Below are 18,013 nucleotides of genomic sequence, written 5' to 3' on the forward strand. Positions count from 1 at the left end.
AAAGCTATATCTACTCTGTGTACATACAATAAGGGATGAAGCATTGATAAACTGGACAGTACATAGTTTCATTATAATCTTTGCTTTCTTAGCACGACGCCATTGTGGCCCTTCAGGCCTTTGATTTTTAAATCAGAAATGTGGCCAAATCCCTGTTGTGAGAAATACATTATGTGTTTTGGTGATTGGGTGTCTCTGTTAATTAAATTCTTGTGTTTTTAGCACTTCTGAGCCGAAGGCTCAAAGAGCTAATGCTATGGCCATTTGTGCGGTGTGCGTAAACTTTTTAGAAAAAGGGCTATAACTCAAGAACCCCTTGGCCAGTTTTTTTCAAATTTGTTACAGGGTATCATTGGCCCAAGGGCTTTCATACATACTAAATAGAGGGATGTGACCCTTTAACAAGGGGAGATAATCAGGAAAATACAAACAAAAGTAGTGGTTGCTAAAAAATCTTCTTCTCAAGAACCACTGGGCAGATTATCACCAAACTTACACATAAGGATGAGGATATGTTGTAGATTAAAAATTGTTCAAGGCATTACCCTGGGGCAAAGGGCGTGGTCTCAAGGTCACTTCAAAGTTGACCTAAATTTATATTTCCTTAAATCTTTGATATTTTAGTCATTATAAGGACTAGGATCAAATTTTGACAGTTGATGCATCTTAGGACCTTGTGTCAAGTTGTCTCAAAAGTCGGTCACGGTGACCTACTTTTTGAATTTTGCAGGTATTTATTTTAAAATTAATTTTGATGCATATCTTGGACACTTTGAAGCCTATGATCATCAAAACTTGTCAGTTGGTGGATCATGGGACCTTGAAATGCGTCAACTGAAAAATAGGTCACCGTGACCTACTTTCTGAATTTTATGGCTTATCATTTATAGATATATTTTAAGTTGTTATTTCAAATACCAAGAGGTCTAGAATCATCAAATCTTGTAAGTTGATGCATCTTGAGGCCTTGAAACATATTTATAAAAAAGTAGGTCACAGTGACCTACTTTTTGAATTTTGCAGATATTCAAATTTCACATTTTCAATTTTAGATGCATATTTTGGGCACTGTAAAACCTAGGATCATCAAACTTTGTCAGTTGATGCGTCTTCAGTCTTTGGTTTGTGTCGACCAAAAAGTAGGTCACCATGACCTACTTTTGGTATTTGACAGCTAAATTACTATATTTCAGACACTATTTGACCTACAATCATCAAACTTTGTCAGTTGATGCATCTTGAGTCTTCGGAGTGTATCGACCAAAAAGTAGGTCACTGTGACCTACTTTTGGCATTTGACAGTTATATTTATATATTTCAGTCACTAATTGACCTACAATCATCAAACTTTGACAGTTGATGCATCTTGAGTCTACGGAGTGTGTCGACCAAAAAGTAGGTCACCTTGACCTACTTTTGGAATTTGACGGCTATATTTATATATTTCAGATACTATTTGACCTACAGTCATCAAACTTTGTCAGTTGATGGGTCTTGCATGTTCGGAGTTCGCTGACCAAAAAGTAGGTCACCATGACCTACGATTGGAATTTGACAGCTATATTTCAATATTCAGATACTAATTGGCTTAAAATCATCAAACTTTGTCAGTTGATATTTCTTGGGTTCTCAAAATGTATAAACCAAAAAGTAGGTCACATTGACCTACTTTTTTTGAATTCTTAGGATTTAACTAAAGATTTAGAATACTAAGAGGCTAAGAATAGAAATTGTGGGGTTGTACAATTTATCAGAAGAGCGATTCTAGGCCCTTGGGCCTCTTGTCTTAGATTAAGGATGGACAAGTTTTGTAATCTGCAAGTACATATTTACTGTTTCAACTTTGTAGATTTGATATGTTAAACCTTTAACCAACATCTACTTGTATATGCAAGAGTTGCATATTAATGTTTTAGATGATTATTATTTGGCAATTTTCAGGTTTCAATAGAGATGATGGAGACACTGGTTAATGTTTTAGATGATTATTATTTGGCAATTTTCAGGTTTCAATAGAGATGATGGAGACACTGGTTAATGTTGTAGATGATTATTATTTGGCAATTTTCAGGTTTCAATAGAGATGATGGAGACACTGGTGAGGGAACGTGTGGGTCCACTTTCTGAGGTCATGATTAAGACAGGATTCCCTGCTGTGGTTCATTGCACACTGCACACGGATGACAATGCAGCCATGCAGCATGGAGGGGAGTGTTTAAGAGCATTCTTATCTGTGGCCTTGGAACAGGTGATGGGCTGGCATGATGAACAAGGTAGATCTCAACAATTTTTTTGAGGAAAGATTTTTTTTGCACTATGTCATAATTGATGGAGACAATTTATACATTTCCATTGATGAAAAAAAAAGTCTTCTCACTTTGAGCAGTATATCATTGTATGTCCTGTAAAGTAAGATGATGTGTTGGATGAGCAGCGTGAAATTTCAGTGTGGTGTGTGTGGCAATTTTATGCTCAGCAAGGGGATCTTCTCAACCTTGAAAAATTCGCGCTTCCAACTTGTATCATTGGGGGTCCACATTTTGTAATTGTTTCTCAATCGAGTTCAACAAATTTTGTATAGTAGCTTGAAATACCTCCTTTGTATCAACCAATTCACTAAATCATTTTTAATAAATCATTTTTGATGAAATTGAAAAAATTCTGTTATTCCCAACAGTAAATGATTCCACAGTGCGCAGATCTTGTTTCAGAGGTACTTCTCATACCATTGAGTTGGAAGTGATAGTTTTGTGGAGTCTTTGTTATAAATGTCTGCAGATCCTTTGCCTCCTTTATCTCAGTTTCCTATCAGAATATGCAAACAGTACCTCTTAATTTCAGGTAACAATGGGTTGTATTACGTCATGCAGGTGATATCTAAACTCCTAGATCCCAAAACCTCGGAACACACAGCCTCTTTTGTGGGTAGACTGGTCTCCATTGTGATAACTAAAGTAGGGAACCAGCTAGGAGAGAACCTTGACCTCATGTTAAGACTTGTCCTGAGCAAGATGCAGCAAGTGGAAACACTGAGTGTGATGGAGGTTTGTATGGACATTTGTCTTTACATTCAGATAACACTTAACGCAGTAAGAGACCTATCTTGTGTCAATTAAAAGTAGCAGTGAATGTTGCTAAAGTTTCGATGATTTAAGGGTAGCATTACTTGGGGTGAAAACTGGAGGAATTCTGAAATGTACTTTAATTGTTTCCCCCGTGTAAAGATTAGGATGTGCCACGTGACGGGCTACATCAGTTGGTAACAGTATGTTGTATTACCAACACCCGGAGAGCTTTTTCAACCATCATAAAAATTCACATGCAGGTTGCTTATGACGAGTGGATGACCGATACTGGTTTTCAGTTCAGAGGTCACAAGGATTTATACGCATGGATTTATTTTACAAATTATATTTTATTAACATTTCTTTTAAATTACATAAAGCACAATATTTCAATTGTTACCACTTAGCGAGTCTGGATATGGCATTTATGCTGGCTGTGTGTATTTGATAACGACATTTCCCTTTTGTTGTAGAGCCTAGTCATGGTGTTTGCACTGGTGATGTGTATTTTTAATACTGATGTTTCTGTGTTTAAAATTTCAATTATTTTTCAATGATTTACAAATAAGTCGTATAACTTATTTTAATGCTTCAAATTAGCGGTGAATGTTGCTAAAGTTTCAGTGATTTAAGGGTTCATGATGGCTTTCTCAAAGTGGTCATTGATGTGGATGGAAACTGTAGTACCCAAAGGAATAGCACATGTCAGTGGGCATCCACATTACGCTCTCACATACCATAAGTCATTGGGAGGGGGGGTGGGGGAGGGGAATTTGGACTCGGAAATCAACATGTATGTCTGAAATTAAGTCACACAACTTACAACATTTGAATGTATTACAGCAGTAATGTCTTGTTTAATTTGAAACAAAGAAAGAAATCACCAACAACGATGATATTTTGATTAACAATACCAAGCACTTACAATGTACTTCTGTGATGTTATTATAATGTAAAATTTATTTCATTCATTATTTTATACGCAAGTTAAAGTCAATTTATGCGTAGCAGGGCCGTCAATCTCTTTGAATTGGGTCCGATAAACGAACCCTTCCCAATTGGGGGAAAAAAACCAAAATTCCCAATTTACTTATCTAGAAATTCCCAATATCTCAAACTTTTACATCGTGTGTAAAATATATTAAATACCGGTAGTATTAGTTTCGTTTTTACTTAGGGCTATTCCAGCAAAAAATGTACGAGGGGGAGGGACGGCAGCCGATATTTTTTTGGATGGGTCGGGGTGATTTGGGAAAATATATTTGTATGGGTGGTTGTCTTCTAGGTTAAATAAAAAACATGGGTGCCTGTGAATTATGATAAAAATGAAAACGTATCACGTTACGTTTCTTTTATTACAAAAGAAGAAGAAAAGCGGAGCCAGTCTACATTAACTTAAGTACAGAAAGAAGATTGATAAATGGGCAGATAAGTCAATGTTACCGTAAAACTTTCCCCTCCAAGGCGTTACCCAACCTATTGTACCTGTCCTAAACGACAACCTGTCTAACACAACCAACGATAATGAGTTTTACAACCTTTTCGTGTAATTTCACCTTTATGAAACGACTGTACATTTTTTCGTTTACAACGCAATTCCTACTTTCGATTTCAGTCGAGCATGACTATTCTGGGAATTATCGCCCCTAACACTTTCGTTTTAAAATGCACAGGTAATAGTTCGACGGTGATCTTCTTTAATCGGCACTCTGAATCAATTATTATACCCAAGCTATCAATTGGTTAGCGTGTAATTCACGTGCAGCGTCGTGTGAGGTTAATTACCAAAACTCGAGTTGTTGTTTATTTAACAAAATCAAGGATCAGGGAATCACGACCGTTGTTTCCGAAGGTGTGAATTTCGACAGACTTTGAGATGTGTGGGGTAATTCGGATATGAAATCTCCCATCTGGTATACCATTACGTTTAACAGAGTGGAAAATTTGCCTGATTGCGATATAAATCGGGTAAATATTATGCTTGGGACTGAAATTTCAAATGGAATACTCGCGAGTTTCCTGTACGAGAGATTGTAGGGGGAAAAGTCAAAGGAAAAAAGTCACAATCTATATGCATACACTTTGTAATTTAGGGAAACCACTCAACAATGCCATTTTATGTATACATATTGTAACTGATGTAATAAGACACTTGTCTTTTAAAAGCAATAAAGAGAGTAACAATATATGTGAATTTAAATTTAAAGTGATATAATATATTCATATTTTATTTAATTTCATATCATTAAAAAAAACAACAATTAACAAGCACCCAGATCATGACATGAGTAAAAAGGACATGCACATCTAGTCCAGAAATGATATGACAATATCCCACACCATTAATCTAGTGAAACTGTTTGTTTATAATAAGCAAACAGAGCTTAGGTTTCTACAACTCACATGTTTCCAGAGTATACAGAATTAATTGCATTTTTTCTTTCATTTTATTGCTGAGATCATCCTTTTTTCTCCCTACCAAAATTACATTGGAATCCAAAATATGTAATTTTTTTCTGCAATGGTTGCTACTTTCATCTCCCGATGAAACAACAAAGAAAGACATTTTATTGTTTATATTTTTTGCATTTTTAAAAAATAAACTAGAATTAAGTTCTAAAATATCATATGGTTGATCCATTTGTTACATTAAATGAAAATATTGAATTGTATGGGTGGTGGTGGCAGGGGAGAATCTAATTGTATGGGTGGTGGTAGCAGAGGAAAATTTAATTGTATGGGTGGCTGTCTTAAAAATAAAGTGCCTTCCATCCCCCCCATATTTTTTTTGCTGGAATAGCCCTTATAACTTCTCGCACATTTTCGACAAGGCCCGAAAAGTAACATTTCCCAATTTGACCCAAAACATCAATAATTTCCTCAATGTAATGGGACCCGGACACTGTACCAAAAAGGACAGTGACAGCCCTGCGTAGCATTTTTACAAACCTTTTTCAAAGAACAAGTTTGTAATGTATATCAGTATTCTGTATTTTTTTAATCGATGTAATAAGAAACAGTGTAGTAAATATTCACTTTTAATGATTTGCAGTGTGGATATGTGGGTTTTTTTTTTTTTTTTTTTTTTAAGTTCGACTTATAAAAGGGTTGATGTCAAAATTAAAAAAAAAATTTAAATTGTCAACAAAAAACAATCACTTGATTATGCATGGGTCGACTTTTATGCAAGTATATATGATACACTGCATATCCCGAGGATCAAAATCGGTTTTTGTGTTCATTGTAGAGCCTAGTGATGACATTGATGTGGGCGTTGTGTATTTGATACAGACATTTCTGTGTTTCTTGTAGAGCCTAGTGATGATATGTGTATGTGATACAGACATTTCTGTGTTTCTTGTAGAGCCTAGTGATGATATGTGTATGTGATACAGACATTTCTCTGTTTCTTGTAGAGCCTAGTGATGATATGTGTATGTGATACAGACATTTCTGTGTTGTAGAGCCTAGTGATGGTGTTTGCCCAGCTGATGATCAGTAACATGCCTGCTGTTCTGGACTTTCTGACTAATGTCCCGGGACCCACAGGGAAACCTGCCTTAGAGTTTGTCCTCACTGAGTGGTGCTCCAGACAGCATTTGTTCTATGGGAACTATGAAAGAAAAGTCTGGTAGGCCATGCTTCATGTAGGTCAGACTTAAATCCTCCCCGAAGAAAGCTGTTACGGCTAGTGCATATTTTTGGTTTCTGTGTTGCTAAGCAATGGAGAGTCATAGCATCCACTAGGATTGGGCACCAGCCAATTGCAGATTCACCCATTTACAGCTGAGCCATAACAATGCAGATACAGTGCCTTGTGTTACATGCTATATCATGTGAGCAAGCTGTTTAAACTGGGTACCATTGTTAGTGTAACCTGCAAGTCCACCGTGCCATGCACTTCACCATATCGTTCTGTAATGTGTTAGGTTTCTGCTAAAGCAATACATATCAATATGTCCCTGGTTTAAAGAAATATTAGTTGTCAAAATACCTCAAAATTTGATTGTAAATAAAACCAGGTCTACTGACTTACAAATGCATTGAAGAATGATTTTGAAAATATTTTTACAGAAACACAGACAATTTTATACAGAAGATATAATTCTATTGACTATGTTTGCTTTCTCTAGATGAAATTTAATGCATACTTTATATTAAGCAGAATTTTTAGTGGAAGTTCAGATTTTTGTATTATCAGCAAGGTTGTTGAGTTTGCTAATTGGGTAATGCTAACAATTCATACCATTCTGGGAAGTCTTTCTTGACTGTTGTAACCCTATGATACTCTGATTAGCATAGATGACTAATATTCTGCATACTAATACAGGGTTTTCAATAAAAACGGACACCTGCTGAAATGTCGGTGCTTTGATTGAATGAAATTGCTGGCTCGAATTTCATCCAACTTGATGCACATTGTGATTGTTAATCACGCTATAACAATGTATCAAGATCTGTTCTAATCAACTTGTTTATGTCACCTCTTCATATGTAACGGTCAAATGATATAGTTTTTTGTCTGGACCATAACTTTTTAGCTCACCTGAGCTGAAAGCTCAAGTGAGCTTTTCTGATCACCCATTGTCCATCTGTCTGTAAACTTTCACATTTTCGACTTCTCCAGAACCACTGGGCCAATTTCAACCAAACTTGAGAAAAAGCATCCTTGGGTGAATAACTTTCAAGTTTGTCCAATTGAAGGGCCACCTCCTCTTCAAAGGGGAGATAATTACAAAAATGCAATAATAGGGTGGGTCATTTAAAAATCTTCAAGAACCACTGGGCCAAAAAAGCTGAAATTTGCATGAAAGCTTCCTGACATAGTGCAGATTCAAGTTTGTTAAAATCATGAACCCCGGGGATAGGATAGGGCCACAATAGGGGATCAAATATTTTAGATACAAAATGAAAATGAAGGGGAAATCTTTAAAAGTCTTCTTCTCTAAAACCACTGAAATAGTGCAAAATCATGGCCCCCGGAGGAAGGAAGGGGCCACAATACGGGATCAAAGTTTTGCATTCAAATATATACAGAAAATCGTTGAAAAATCTTCTTCCCAAGAACCATTAGGCAAGAGAAGTTTACATTTATATGAAAACTTCCTGACATAGTGCAGATTCAAGTTTGTAAAAGTGTAAAAATCACACACACACACACACACACACACCCTCCCATCAGTAACAGTTATGATACTGTTTATGGTGTTGGATTGCTGTTGCTCTCTTTTAATATGCATTGATGGCATAAAATTCTGTTGATATTGCATCATAAAAATTCTGTTGATATTGCATAAAAATTCTATTGATATTGCATAAACATTCTGTTGATATTTCAGCGCTGTTGCTCTGTGCAAGCTCTTGTTACATGCGATCCAGACTAATGACACCAGACTACAAGAGATCATGATTCAGGGGGAGGAAATAGAACAGCCAACAAAAGGAATAAGGACCAGGTCTAAATCAGCCAATGGTAGGTGTAACAAATATATAATACTAGGGAGATAAATGTAATTGCCAACCAGAACCAAGTCATAAACAGCCAGTAGTATGATGATAAAACAGGACAGAACTTGTACCCTTTTATATGATTGTTTGATTGTATATTCTTTAACACCCATCTTGAGAATCTTTCACTCATAGAGACGTCACCATTGCCGGTGAAGGGCTGCCAAATTTATGCCTATGCTTGGCAATTGAGCAAGGAGGGATGGATCTTTATTGTGCCACATTTGCTGTGACACGGAACCTCGGTTTTTTGTGGTCTTGTCCGAAAGACCGCCTCATTCAGTCGCCTCTTACGATAAGGGTTCATGCCCCATTTGTGGGACTAGGTTGGTCATATGTTGAAAATGCATTATATATTTTAGAAAGTCTTTACTTCTTCACATGAAGCAGACAAACTGTTGGCATGATTATAATGAGCCCTATACCAAACTGAAAACCATGACCCCAGGATTCAAGTCCCAAAGTGGAGTTAAGTTGGTCATATATTAAAGATGCATTACACCCTATATCAGAACTGTGGAATTCATGACCCCTTGGTTCAGAGTTCAGGACCCAGAGTGGAACTAAGTTGGTCATATATTAAAATATACATAATAAGGTTTCAGATTGAAGTCAGAAAGTATAGTACACTTGGCCTATCTACCAGAGAAGTACATGTAATTGGCCATTTTCTGTCCCAACACCTGCCATATTATAGGCCAACTAATTTTTACCAATATTCAGATAACCAGTTTATCATTATATATTTTGTAATAGAATTAAGTGTAAGCGCAAAAACAAAGTGTGTGTGTGTGTGTGTATATATATATATATATATATATATATATATATATATATATATATTAATAACTGAACATGCATGTATGTAACGGTGAGTGTCATGTATTTCATCATTTAGAATATTGTCCTTGAAGATTCCTTTAAATCTATTGATCTATTAATTTGGAAGTTATATGGTGACGTTTTCTCTGGGATATGATTTGACCTTGACTGATTTATTTCAAATGTTTATATATATATCCCACCCCACCCCACCCCCCGAACGAAGTTCTGGGGGTATATAGGAATTTGTCTGTCTGTCGTGTCCGGACCATAACTTCTTTGTTCTTTGACATAGGCATACCATATTTGGCACACAGGTGGATCATCATGAGACGATGTGTAGAGTACCTTCATGACCTCTATGACCTTGAGCTCAAGGTCAAAATTAAAGGTTTTTTTACAATGGATTCGTGTCCGGGTCATAACTTCTTTGTTCTTTGACATAGGCATACCATATTTAACACACGAGTGTATCACCATGAGACGATGTGTCGGGTACCTTTATGACCTTGACCTCAAGGTCAAAATTAAAGGTTTTTACAATGGATTCGTGTCAGGGACATGACTTCTTTGTTCTTTGACATAGGCATACCATATTTGACACATGAGTGTATCATCATGAGACGATATGTCGGGTACCTTCGTGACCTCTATATGACCTTGAACTTTGACCTCAAGGTCAAAATTATAGGTTTATACCATGGATTTGTGTTCAGACTATATCTTCCATTTTCTTCTACAAAGGCATACCATATTTTTACACTCAGGAAAGAGGTAATTTATACCTATTAACAACACCATTTGGGAGATTGGGGGGGGGGGGGGGGGGTATTCTTAGTGAACATTGCTCACAGTACCTCTTGTTAGTTCAGGTAATTAATGACTCATAATTATGTATATAAAAAATACTGTGGTAGATGAAATGGATGGATTAATTGCTATTAACACATCCGATCTTGCATGACCAGTTGATGAACTTGGTCTGCTGTGTCATTCAGGACTTAGCTATTGTCTTTTATTGATTGACAAGCGATTTGTTTTTATCTTAGTCTAGGTAAATTTTAAGGGAGGTGGCTTAAATTTGGGTTTTCAGCTCAAGTGAGCTTTTCTGATTACCTGTTGTCTGTCCATCTTGAAACTTTTCACATTTTCGACTTTCTCCAGAACCACTGGACCAATTTTTATCAAACTTGGTTAAAGGCATCCTTTGGTGAAGGGGTTTCAAGTTTGTTCAAAGAAAGGGCCATGCCCCCTTCAAATGGGAGATAATCACAAAAATAGGGTGGGGTAATTTAAAAATCTTCTTCAGAACCAATGGGCAAGAAGAGCTGAAATTCATATGAAAGCTTCCTGACATTTTGCAGTTTCAAGTTTGTTAAAATCATGGTCCCAGGGGTATGGTGGGGCCACAATAGGGGATAAAAGATTTGCATGTAAATATATAGGGAAATTTTTTTTAAATCTTCTTCCCAAGAACCACTGGACCAGAAACATTTGCATGAAAGCTTTCTGACATATTGCAGATTCAAGTTTGTAAAAATCGTAAAGTACAATACGATTGATTGGCCATTTATACTTACAAAATTTAATTGGCCATTCAATCTGCTCAGTATTGAACTTGACAGCCATTTTGGTTGTTTAATTGCATTTTCCTCTGTCATTTTAATTTTTTAAAGGCAAATGGCTGATGACCAATGCCAATCTGAAATGCTGTATCTTAGAATGTTTGCATGCCATGATTATGAAGAGCATTGAACCCTCTACCAAAACTATGAAATTCATGACAGGGTGGTGCTAGATTGGTCATATACATGTTATATTGAAAATGCAATGGATAATCTCTACTGTTTGGCATAAAGGAGACAAATTGTATGAATGAGCAATATGAAATTTACTACCCCTCCCTGTCACAATAGAGGACATCAATATTGATAAGTCATCAAGTATCCAAGCATGGACTGATAGAATATAAAAATTCACAATACTGTCACAATAGAGGACATCAATATTGATAAGTCATCAAGTATCCAAGCATGGACTAATAAAATATAAATTCACAATACTGTCAAACAAAATTGAATAGAAGTTGAACATGTTCTGTTTCTAGTGAAAGCATGATCTACATTGTACCTTGTCTGATTTAACATGCTAACTGTGAAACTTGATTGTGTATATACATCTGGTTGAAACTGGTTCTTATTGCAGAACCTGCGCATTGGACCACTATTCCTGTCCTGGTGAAGATTTACAAACTACTGATCAATGAGCTATCCAATCAGATAGAGGCAAACATGTGTAAGGCGGGGAAAGATGAGGATGATGAAGAGGAAGAGGACTGGGAGGATGAGGACGGAGATGAGGATGAAGAGGTGCAATTAAGGGGGCAAACTCTATCCGATCTTATAGACAGCATGGCTGCCGAATTTAATGGTAAGAGGGTGGACACTTTGATAAATTGAACACTGGTTGTTGTTTATTTTAGTATGACCTCATAAATTTCATTTTTGGGTTCTTGGGGCTAAACACCATAAATATGCTGCTTTGATTATTTTTATAATTCTGATTTTAGAAATGGGGATGCAGGTTATTATTATTAGCTTATTAATTAAGTGATTTAGTTTTTAATTTACAGTTTTAAAAGGGAACAGAATCATTTGTACATGTTGGTTGGTCGGTAGACTGCTCAGTTTCTCAGGAACCCTTTGCTTGACAGACACCAAACTTATTTCCCTTAATGGGATTTTTGAGAGGGAAAATTCATTTTTGATGTTAAACATAAAAAAAAACAACTTATTTAATGTTTACAGCCAAAATTTTGACCTCCTGAATGCATGAATGAAAGCAATATTTTAGCCTGTTATGTAAACAAAGACTCACATCTTATTTTGTAATCTAGAGCATCTTAATTTTGCACGTCACTAATTGAACCATTTTACCAAAAGAATACTTGTAGTGTGATAGTTATAATAAACTCAGATTAATGTGATAGTTATAATAAACTCAGATTAATATCCATTTCTTTTGAAAACTTTGTAAACAATTACATACCACAATCTATATTTACAAAGCAAATTATAATAAACTCTTTAAAATGAGCTTCTGTGATAATGTATAACCTTAATTTTTTGTGAAACCTTTTAAAACACATTAGACAGTAGATTTCTGTCATTAAAAGTGTTTTTAAAAAAAAAAATAAGAATCACAAGGGGAGGGGGTGTGTGTCGTGAATCAGTCTCTTTAAAGAGTAGATGACCCCTATTGATTTTGAGGTCACAAGGAACAGTCTACTAGGGGGTGTTATATTGGTAAATTGTTAAAGAGGTACAATATGCTACACCAGAGAAATTTGATGTGGATGAAAAGTGTAGGATATGTACAATATTTTGAAGTTGAAAATTTTCAAATTTACTTTATTTTGTCAGAAAATACAGTTTTAATAGAAAGTAATCTGGAAAAAAATTAAAACCCCTGCTGGACTCGAACCTGCGACCTACAGTTCAGCAGTCGGTATTCAAACCTACATGTACTAAGCTACTCGGCTAGGTATTGAAATTGAAAAGGAAAAGTCAATTATTGCCGATATCAATTTTTTCATCCATGTTTTTACAGGAAGTCAGCCATTATGACGATGTAGAGTACTACCTTAATATTAAATCCATTGATAATAGAACATTTTTATCAATTGATGATATTCAAATCGGATGTGTGTTAAACGCTAAATGTGTTATAGTATCTGAATTAAAAACTCACCTAGATAAGCACCTTGTGTTAAATTGCTAGTGTTTAAACGATTTTAGAATAAAATGATAAAGATGAATACATAGTTTACTTTATATTCATAAATAGTTCGCAATCAGTCATATATTATAAATAAATTTCCTTTCTGAAGATGCAGTCCCTGAAACGTTCTTCTTTCCCACTTGAACGGTGAACGAACGCACGGTGAGTGAACGGTGAACTCAATTTGGTGAGCGAACACAGAGCGCAAAGTGAACGGTGAACGAACGCTGAGTGCACGCTGAACGCAAAATGATCTATTTACTCGGAATGTTTAGGATTTTTCCCTGGGATTTTACTTATTTTATAATCAAGTAATAAAATACATGTACATGTATATTTCATCAATTAATAAAAAATTAAATAAATCGGAATCGTGATACAACATAGTTTACAGTTCTGGGTATATTCAATGTAATATATTTTTGTACAAGTACCGAGTATACATGTATATATTTCATGAAATTATCGCAAATTGTACATTAATACACGCAACAGTCATACACAAACAAAAGCAAATTTCGTATGTACATTGTGTATTCCATTACATGTACAGATACATTTAATGCATGGGTATGATATATAAACGTGAAAAGGAAAACACTATAGTCTACATGTGTAGTGACATCCAGAATTAACAGGTGTTCATGTATGGCTTCAAACTTTACGAGCTCGATCATTTGAGATACCTGTAATTAACAAACACCCCCGAAAGGAGTCAAGATAGATGCAGTAAACAAACAATATGGACGGTATACCCTGTGTCAACACCTCGACACTCCTAACAGTATTAAATATTCCTACTTACATTTTGTGTCATTCATTTGTCGCAGCTACATCGACCCGAGGAAATAATCAGTACAAAACTTTCTATTTTTATTATTGATGTGACCATAGATTGCAGTTAGATCGTGCAATATTTGTATATACATGTATTTGATGTAGATAAAACTGTTTATTATACTGAACTACCCTTAGAATGTTTAAAGGCTAATGCAGAATCATACCAGATAAACAATTACATCTTTGCATTAAGGATAAATGTTACAAACGTTTCAAATTTGGCAAGAGTAGTAAATATCAGTTTATTGACAATGTCTTTCATAAATATAGGTGTAAAAATAGCTATATCAGTTTGACATTCTGACACATACATACGGTACAATGTACATTATGTAGCATCGTTTGTTTGTTTTTATTTTTCAAAGTGGGGGGGGGGGGGGGGTTGGGGTTGACTTGTTTAAAATTCTTGTCAAGCAATGCAAAACAATTATAATAATTTGTGCCTGAACTTGTAAATACTAAATCGTGAACATAGGGGAAGAGGTTTTCATTACCCGAAACTGATTATTTTTTTGTACTTGGGTTAAATTCATAACGACAAGCTCTTATATTTGTCTCTCATTTAGAATTGTTTTTAACAAAAGCTCAAATGAACCTTTCGGCATTCACAGTGGATAATCCTGACATTTTGTACTTCAAAATTAAATTTCTGATATAGTAAGAAAGTATCCTTCCACTCTTACGCACACGTTCAATTTTCATTTTCGCCTTGCTATCAAGATTGGTCCTTTCACTTTGGTGTTCCGAATGACAATGAAAAGACTGAACGATGAACGAACACTGAATGCTTTGTGAACGGTGAGCGCACCCTGAACGCAAAACTGTGAATGGGGAGCGCACGCTGAACGAACGGTGAGCGAACGGAAAAATGGTCAAGTAGAATGTTTCAGGGACTGTACATGAAGGCATAAATTGCGATGCTTTATGACAGCTTACTTTAACACGCTTCATGGAAAGTATGCTGGCATGAAATGTTGCAGTTCATATCCACATGTATTTTCAAGAATGAAATTTGTCTTATATTCATATCTACCATGATGATCTCCATATTTGTCTCTGCATGAGCACAATCCATCAGCTTCTATATACTCATTAATGCTAACGGCCTCGTAATATTCTGCACATGGTTTTGTTCTTGTATATCATTACTATATCCTTATTTTATATTATCATTACATTTTTCATTGACCGGTCCCTAGAGCTTAGTGGTAGAGCGTTAACTTTTTAACTGGGAAGTCGTGAGTTCAAGTCCCTCTCGCACCATAGCCATATCAGACCTAAGATGTAGACATTGGTAGTGAATGTTCCTTCGCCAAACACTCAGCATTTAGAAGTGAGAATCACAGGTCTTTCAAATATGACGTTTAAATTGGAGGTCCTGTATTGCAGCAGGCATTGGCACATTGAAGAACCCTCACTGCTATGGCCCTGAGCATATTGGTCTAGATTTGCGGTACTTTGCCTGCAGTTGGTGATATCTAAATATGTGTGAACAATTCGGAATGGGATGTAAAACAAACAACCAACCAAAATCTATTCATAGATTCATGAAATCGGTAAACAAACAGCACAAATTATACTACTATCTAGACATACAAGTATCGAATATTGCATCATTCAGGTTATGATGTTGATGAAGAAGAAGAGGAAGATCCAGATTTCTTAAAAGATCCAACCTATCAGATAGATTTACAGGTATGTGTACAAAACCAAGCTATCAGATAAATTTACAGGTAAATGTACAGAACCAAGCTATCAGATAGATTTACAGGTAAATGTACAGAACCAACCTATCAGATAGAATTACAGGTATGTGTACAGAACCAACCTATCAGATAGATTTACAGGTATTAAAATGTACAGAACCAAGCTATCAGATAGATTTACAGGTAAATGTACAGAACCAACCTATCAGATAGAATTACAGGTATGTGTACAGAACCAACCTATCAGATAGATTTACAGGTATTAAAGTATATGATATTTCTATGACTTCGAAAAATATTTGTTATTATACATATAGCGATATTATGTATTTTCATATAAATTATATATGTGCCTTATATAAAATAATAATCATAATAAAATACATTCAATCCAATGGGCCCCTGGCACCATTAGTGAGAATTATGCAGGAGTACCCGAGGATATTTTATCCCAAATAATAATATGTATACTTTATAATATGACAAGATTTACAGATATTAAAATGTACAGAACCAAGCTATCAGATAGATTTACAGGTATAAAAATGTACAAAACCAAGCTATCAGATAGATTTACAGGTATTAAAATGTACAGAACCAAGCTATCAGATAGATTTACAGGTATTAAAATGTACAGAACCAAGCTATCAGGTAGATTTACAGGTATTAAAATGTACAGAACCAAGCTATCAGATAGATTTACAGGTATAAAAATGTACAAAACCAACCTATCAGATAGATTTACAGGTATTAAAATGTACAGAACCAAGCTATCAGATAGATTTACAGGTATTAAAATGTACAGAACCAAGCTATCAGATAGATTTACAGGTATAAAAATGTACAAAACCAACCTATCAGATAGATTTACAGGTATTAAAATGTACAGAACCAAGCTATCAGATAGATTTACAGGTATTAAAATGTACAGAACCAAGCTATCAGATAGGTTTACAGGTATTAAAATGTACAGAACCAAGCTATCAGATAGATTTACAGGTATAAAAATGTACAAAACCAACCTATCAGATAGATTTACAGGTATTAAAATGTACAGAACCAAGCTATCAGATAGATTTACAGGTATTAAAATGTACAGAACCAAGCTATCAGATAGGTTTACAGGTATTAAAATGTACAGAACCAAGCTATCAGATAGATTTACAGGTATTAAAATGTACAGAACCAAGCTATCAGATAGATTTACAGGTATTAAAATGTACAGAACCAAGCTATCAGATAGATTTACAGGTATTAAAATGTACAGAACCAAGCTATCAGATAGATTTACAGGTACATGTAAGTGTACCGAACCAAGCTATTAAAAGTACATAGTGCTGAATAAATTGAATATTTGTAGAAATTGGATTTCCTTGATAAGGTTGTGGAAATAAATTCTTGCATTAATACAAGTGATTTATAGTAGACTTATAAGTAGGTTTAAGGATGAGTAAAATGTTTGTGTATTACATGAAAGAGATAAATATGATTGCTGATCTCCTCAGTTTGTTCAGTAAAGTTAAAGATCAGATATTTATATTTCAGGCCTACCTTACAGAATTCCTTCAGTCACTATCCCAGCAGTCGTGTTACAGTAACTTTAGTGCACATCACAATGAATCCGAAAAGCATGTTTTACGGACAATCAATGTCAGTGTTTGACCTGCGTTTGTATTATGACTTCAGTTCACATCTTAAAATTTGAAATATTTTATTTATGGATACCACTTATGCATTCTTTATACATTGTAAATATGTATTTTACAAATTTGAAGCTGAGGAAGGCTGGAGTTGTTGCTTTTATGTCTGTGTGAGAGTACCAGTTTTACTCGGGGCTCAGTAAAATAGTTTTAGATAAGAAAATGGGACTTGGAAGAAGATTTAAATATAGATGAAATACCAAATTTTAATATAAATGAAAACTTATGTGAATAGAATGTATGGTTTGGTTATATGCAATAGTGTTATAGGCTTCCAAGAAGGGGAATTGGTTGTGTATCCATGAAAACTGAATACTGTGCAATACTCTTTTAGTAATAAATCTGTTTTTAAATGTTTAGTTTTAGTTATCCCTTTTTGTACGCCCGTCTTTAGACGGGACATATTATGGTACAGCGGTGTTTGTATGTATGTACGTCCGTTCGGGGTTTTCTCTTTATAATTTCATTTCCCTTTCACACATCATGCTGAAACTTGCTGTGTAGCTTCTTTGTGGGTCACTCTAGATCATACTGCAATTTTAATCCATTTCGACCTTTTTCCAGGAGTTTTGCCCCATTATTTGGAAATAAT

The 18,013-nt window shown here is 35.2% G+C and overlaps 1 protein-coding gene across 1 annotated transcript in view; it reads left to right on the forward strand.

Moving 5' to 3' along the window:
* Window positions 1–17,780, forward strand: part of LOC125654856 (importin-9-like) — a 41,470-nt gene extending 23,690 nt beyond the window's left edge. Inside the window, exons 17-23 of the mRNA XM_048884961.2 lie at window positions 2,072–2,273; window positions 2,842–3,044; window positions 6,530–6,696; window positions 8,405–8,538; window positions 11,601–11,825; window positions 15,637–15,710; window positions 17,267–17,780. Coding sequence (XP_048740918.2) covers window positions 2,072–2,273; window positions 2,842–3,044; window positions 6,530–6,696; window positions 8,405–8,538; window positions 11,601–11,825; window positions 15,637–15,710; window positions 17,267–17,383 — 1,122 coding nt within the window. The 3' untranslated portion in view covers window positions 17,384–17,780. The remainder of the gene's footprint in view (window positions 1–2,071; window positions 2,274–2,841; window positions 3,045–6,529; window positions 6,697–8,404; window positions 8,539–11,600; window positions 11,826–15,636; window positions 15,711–17,266) is intronic.
* The last annotated feature ends 233 nt before the right edge of the window (window positions 17,781–18,013 follow it).

Source organism: Ostrea edulis, chromosome 7, assembly GCF_947568905.1.
Source record: "Ostrea edulis chromosome 7, xbOstEdul1.1, whole genome shotgun sequence".
Lineage (NCBI taxonomy): Eukaryota > Metazoa > Mollusca > Bivalvia > Ostreida > Ostreidae > Ostrea > Ostrea edulis.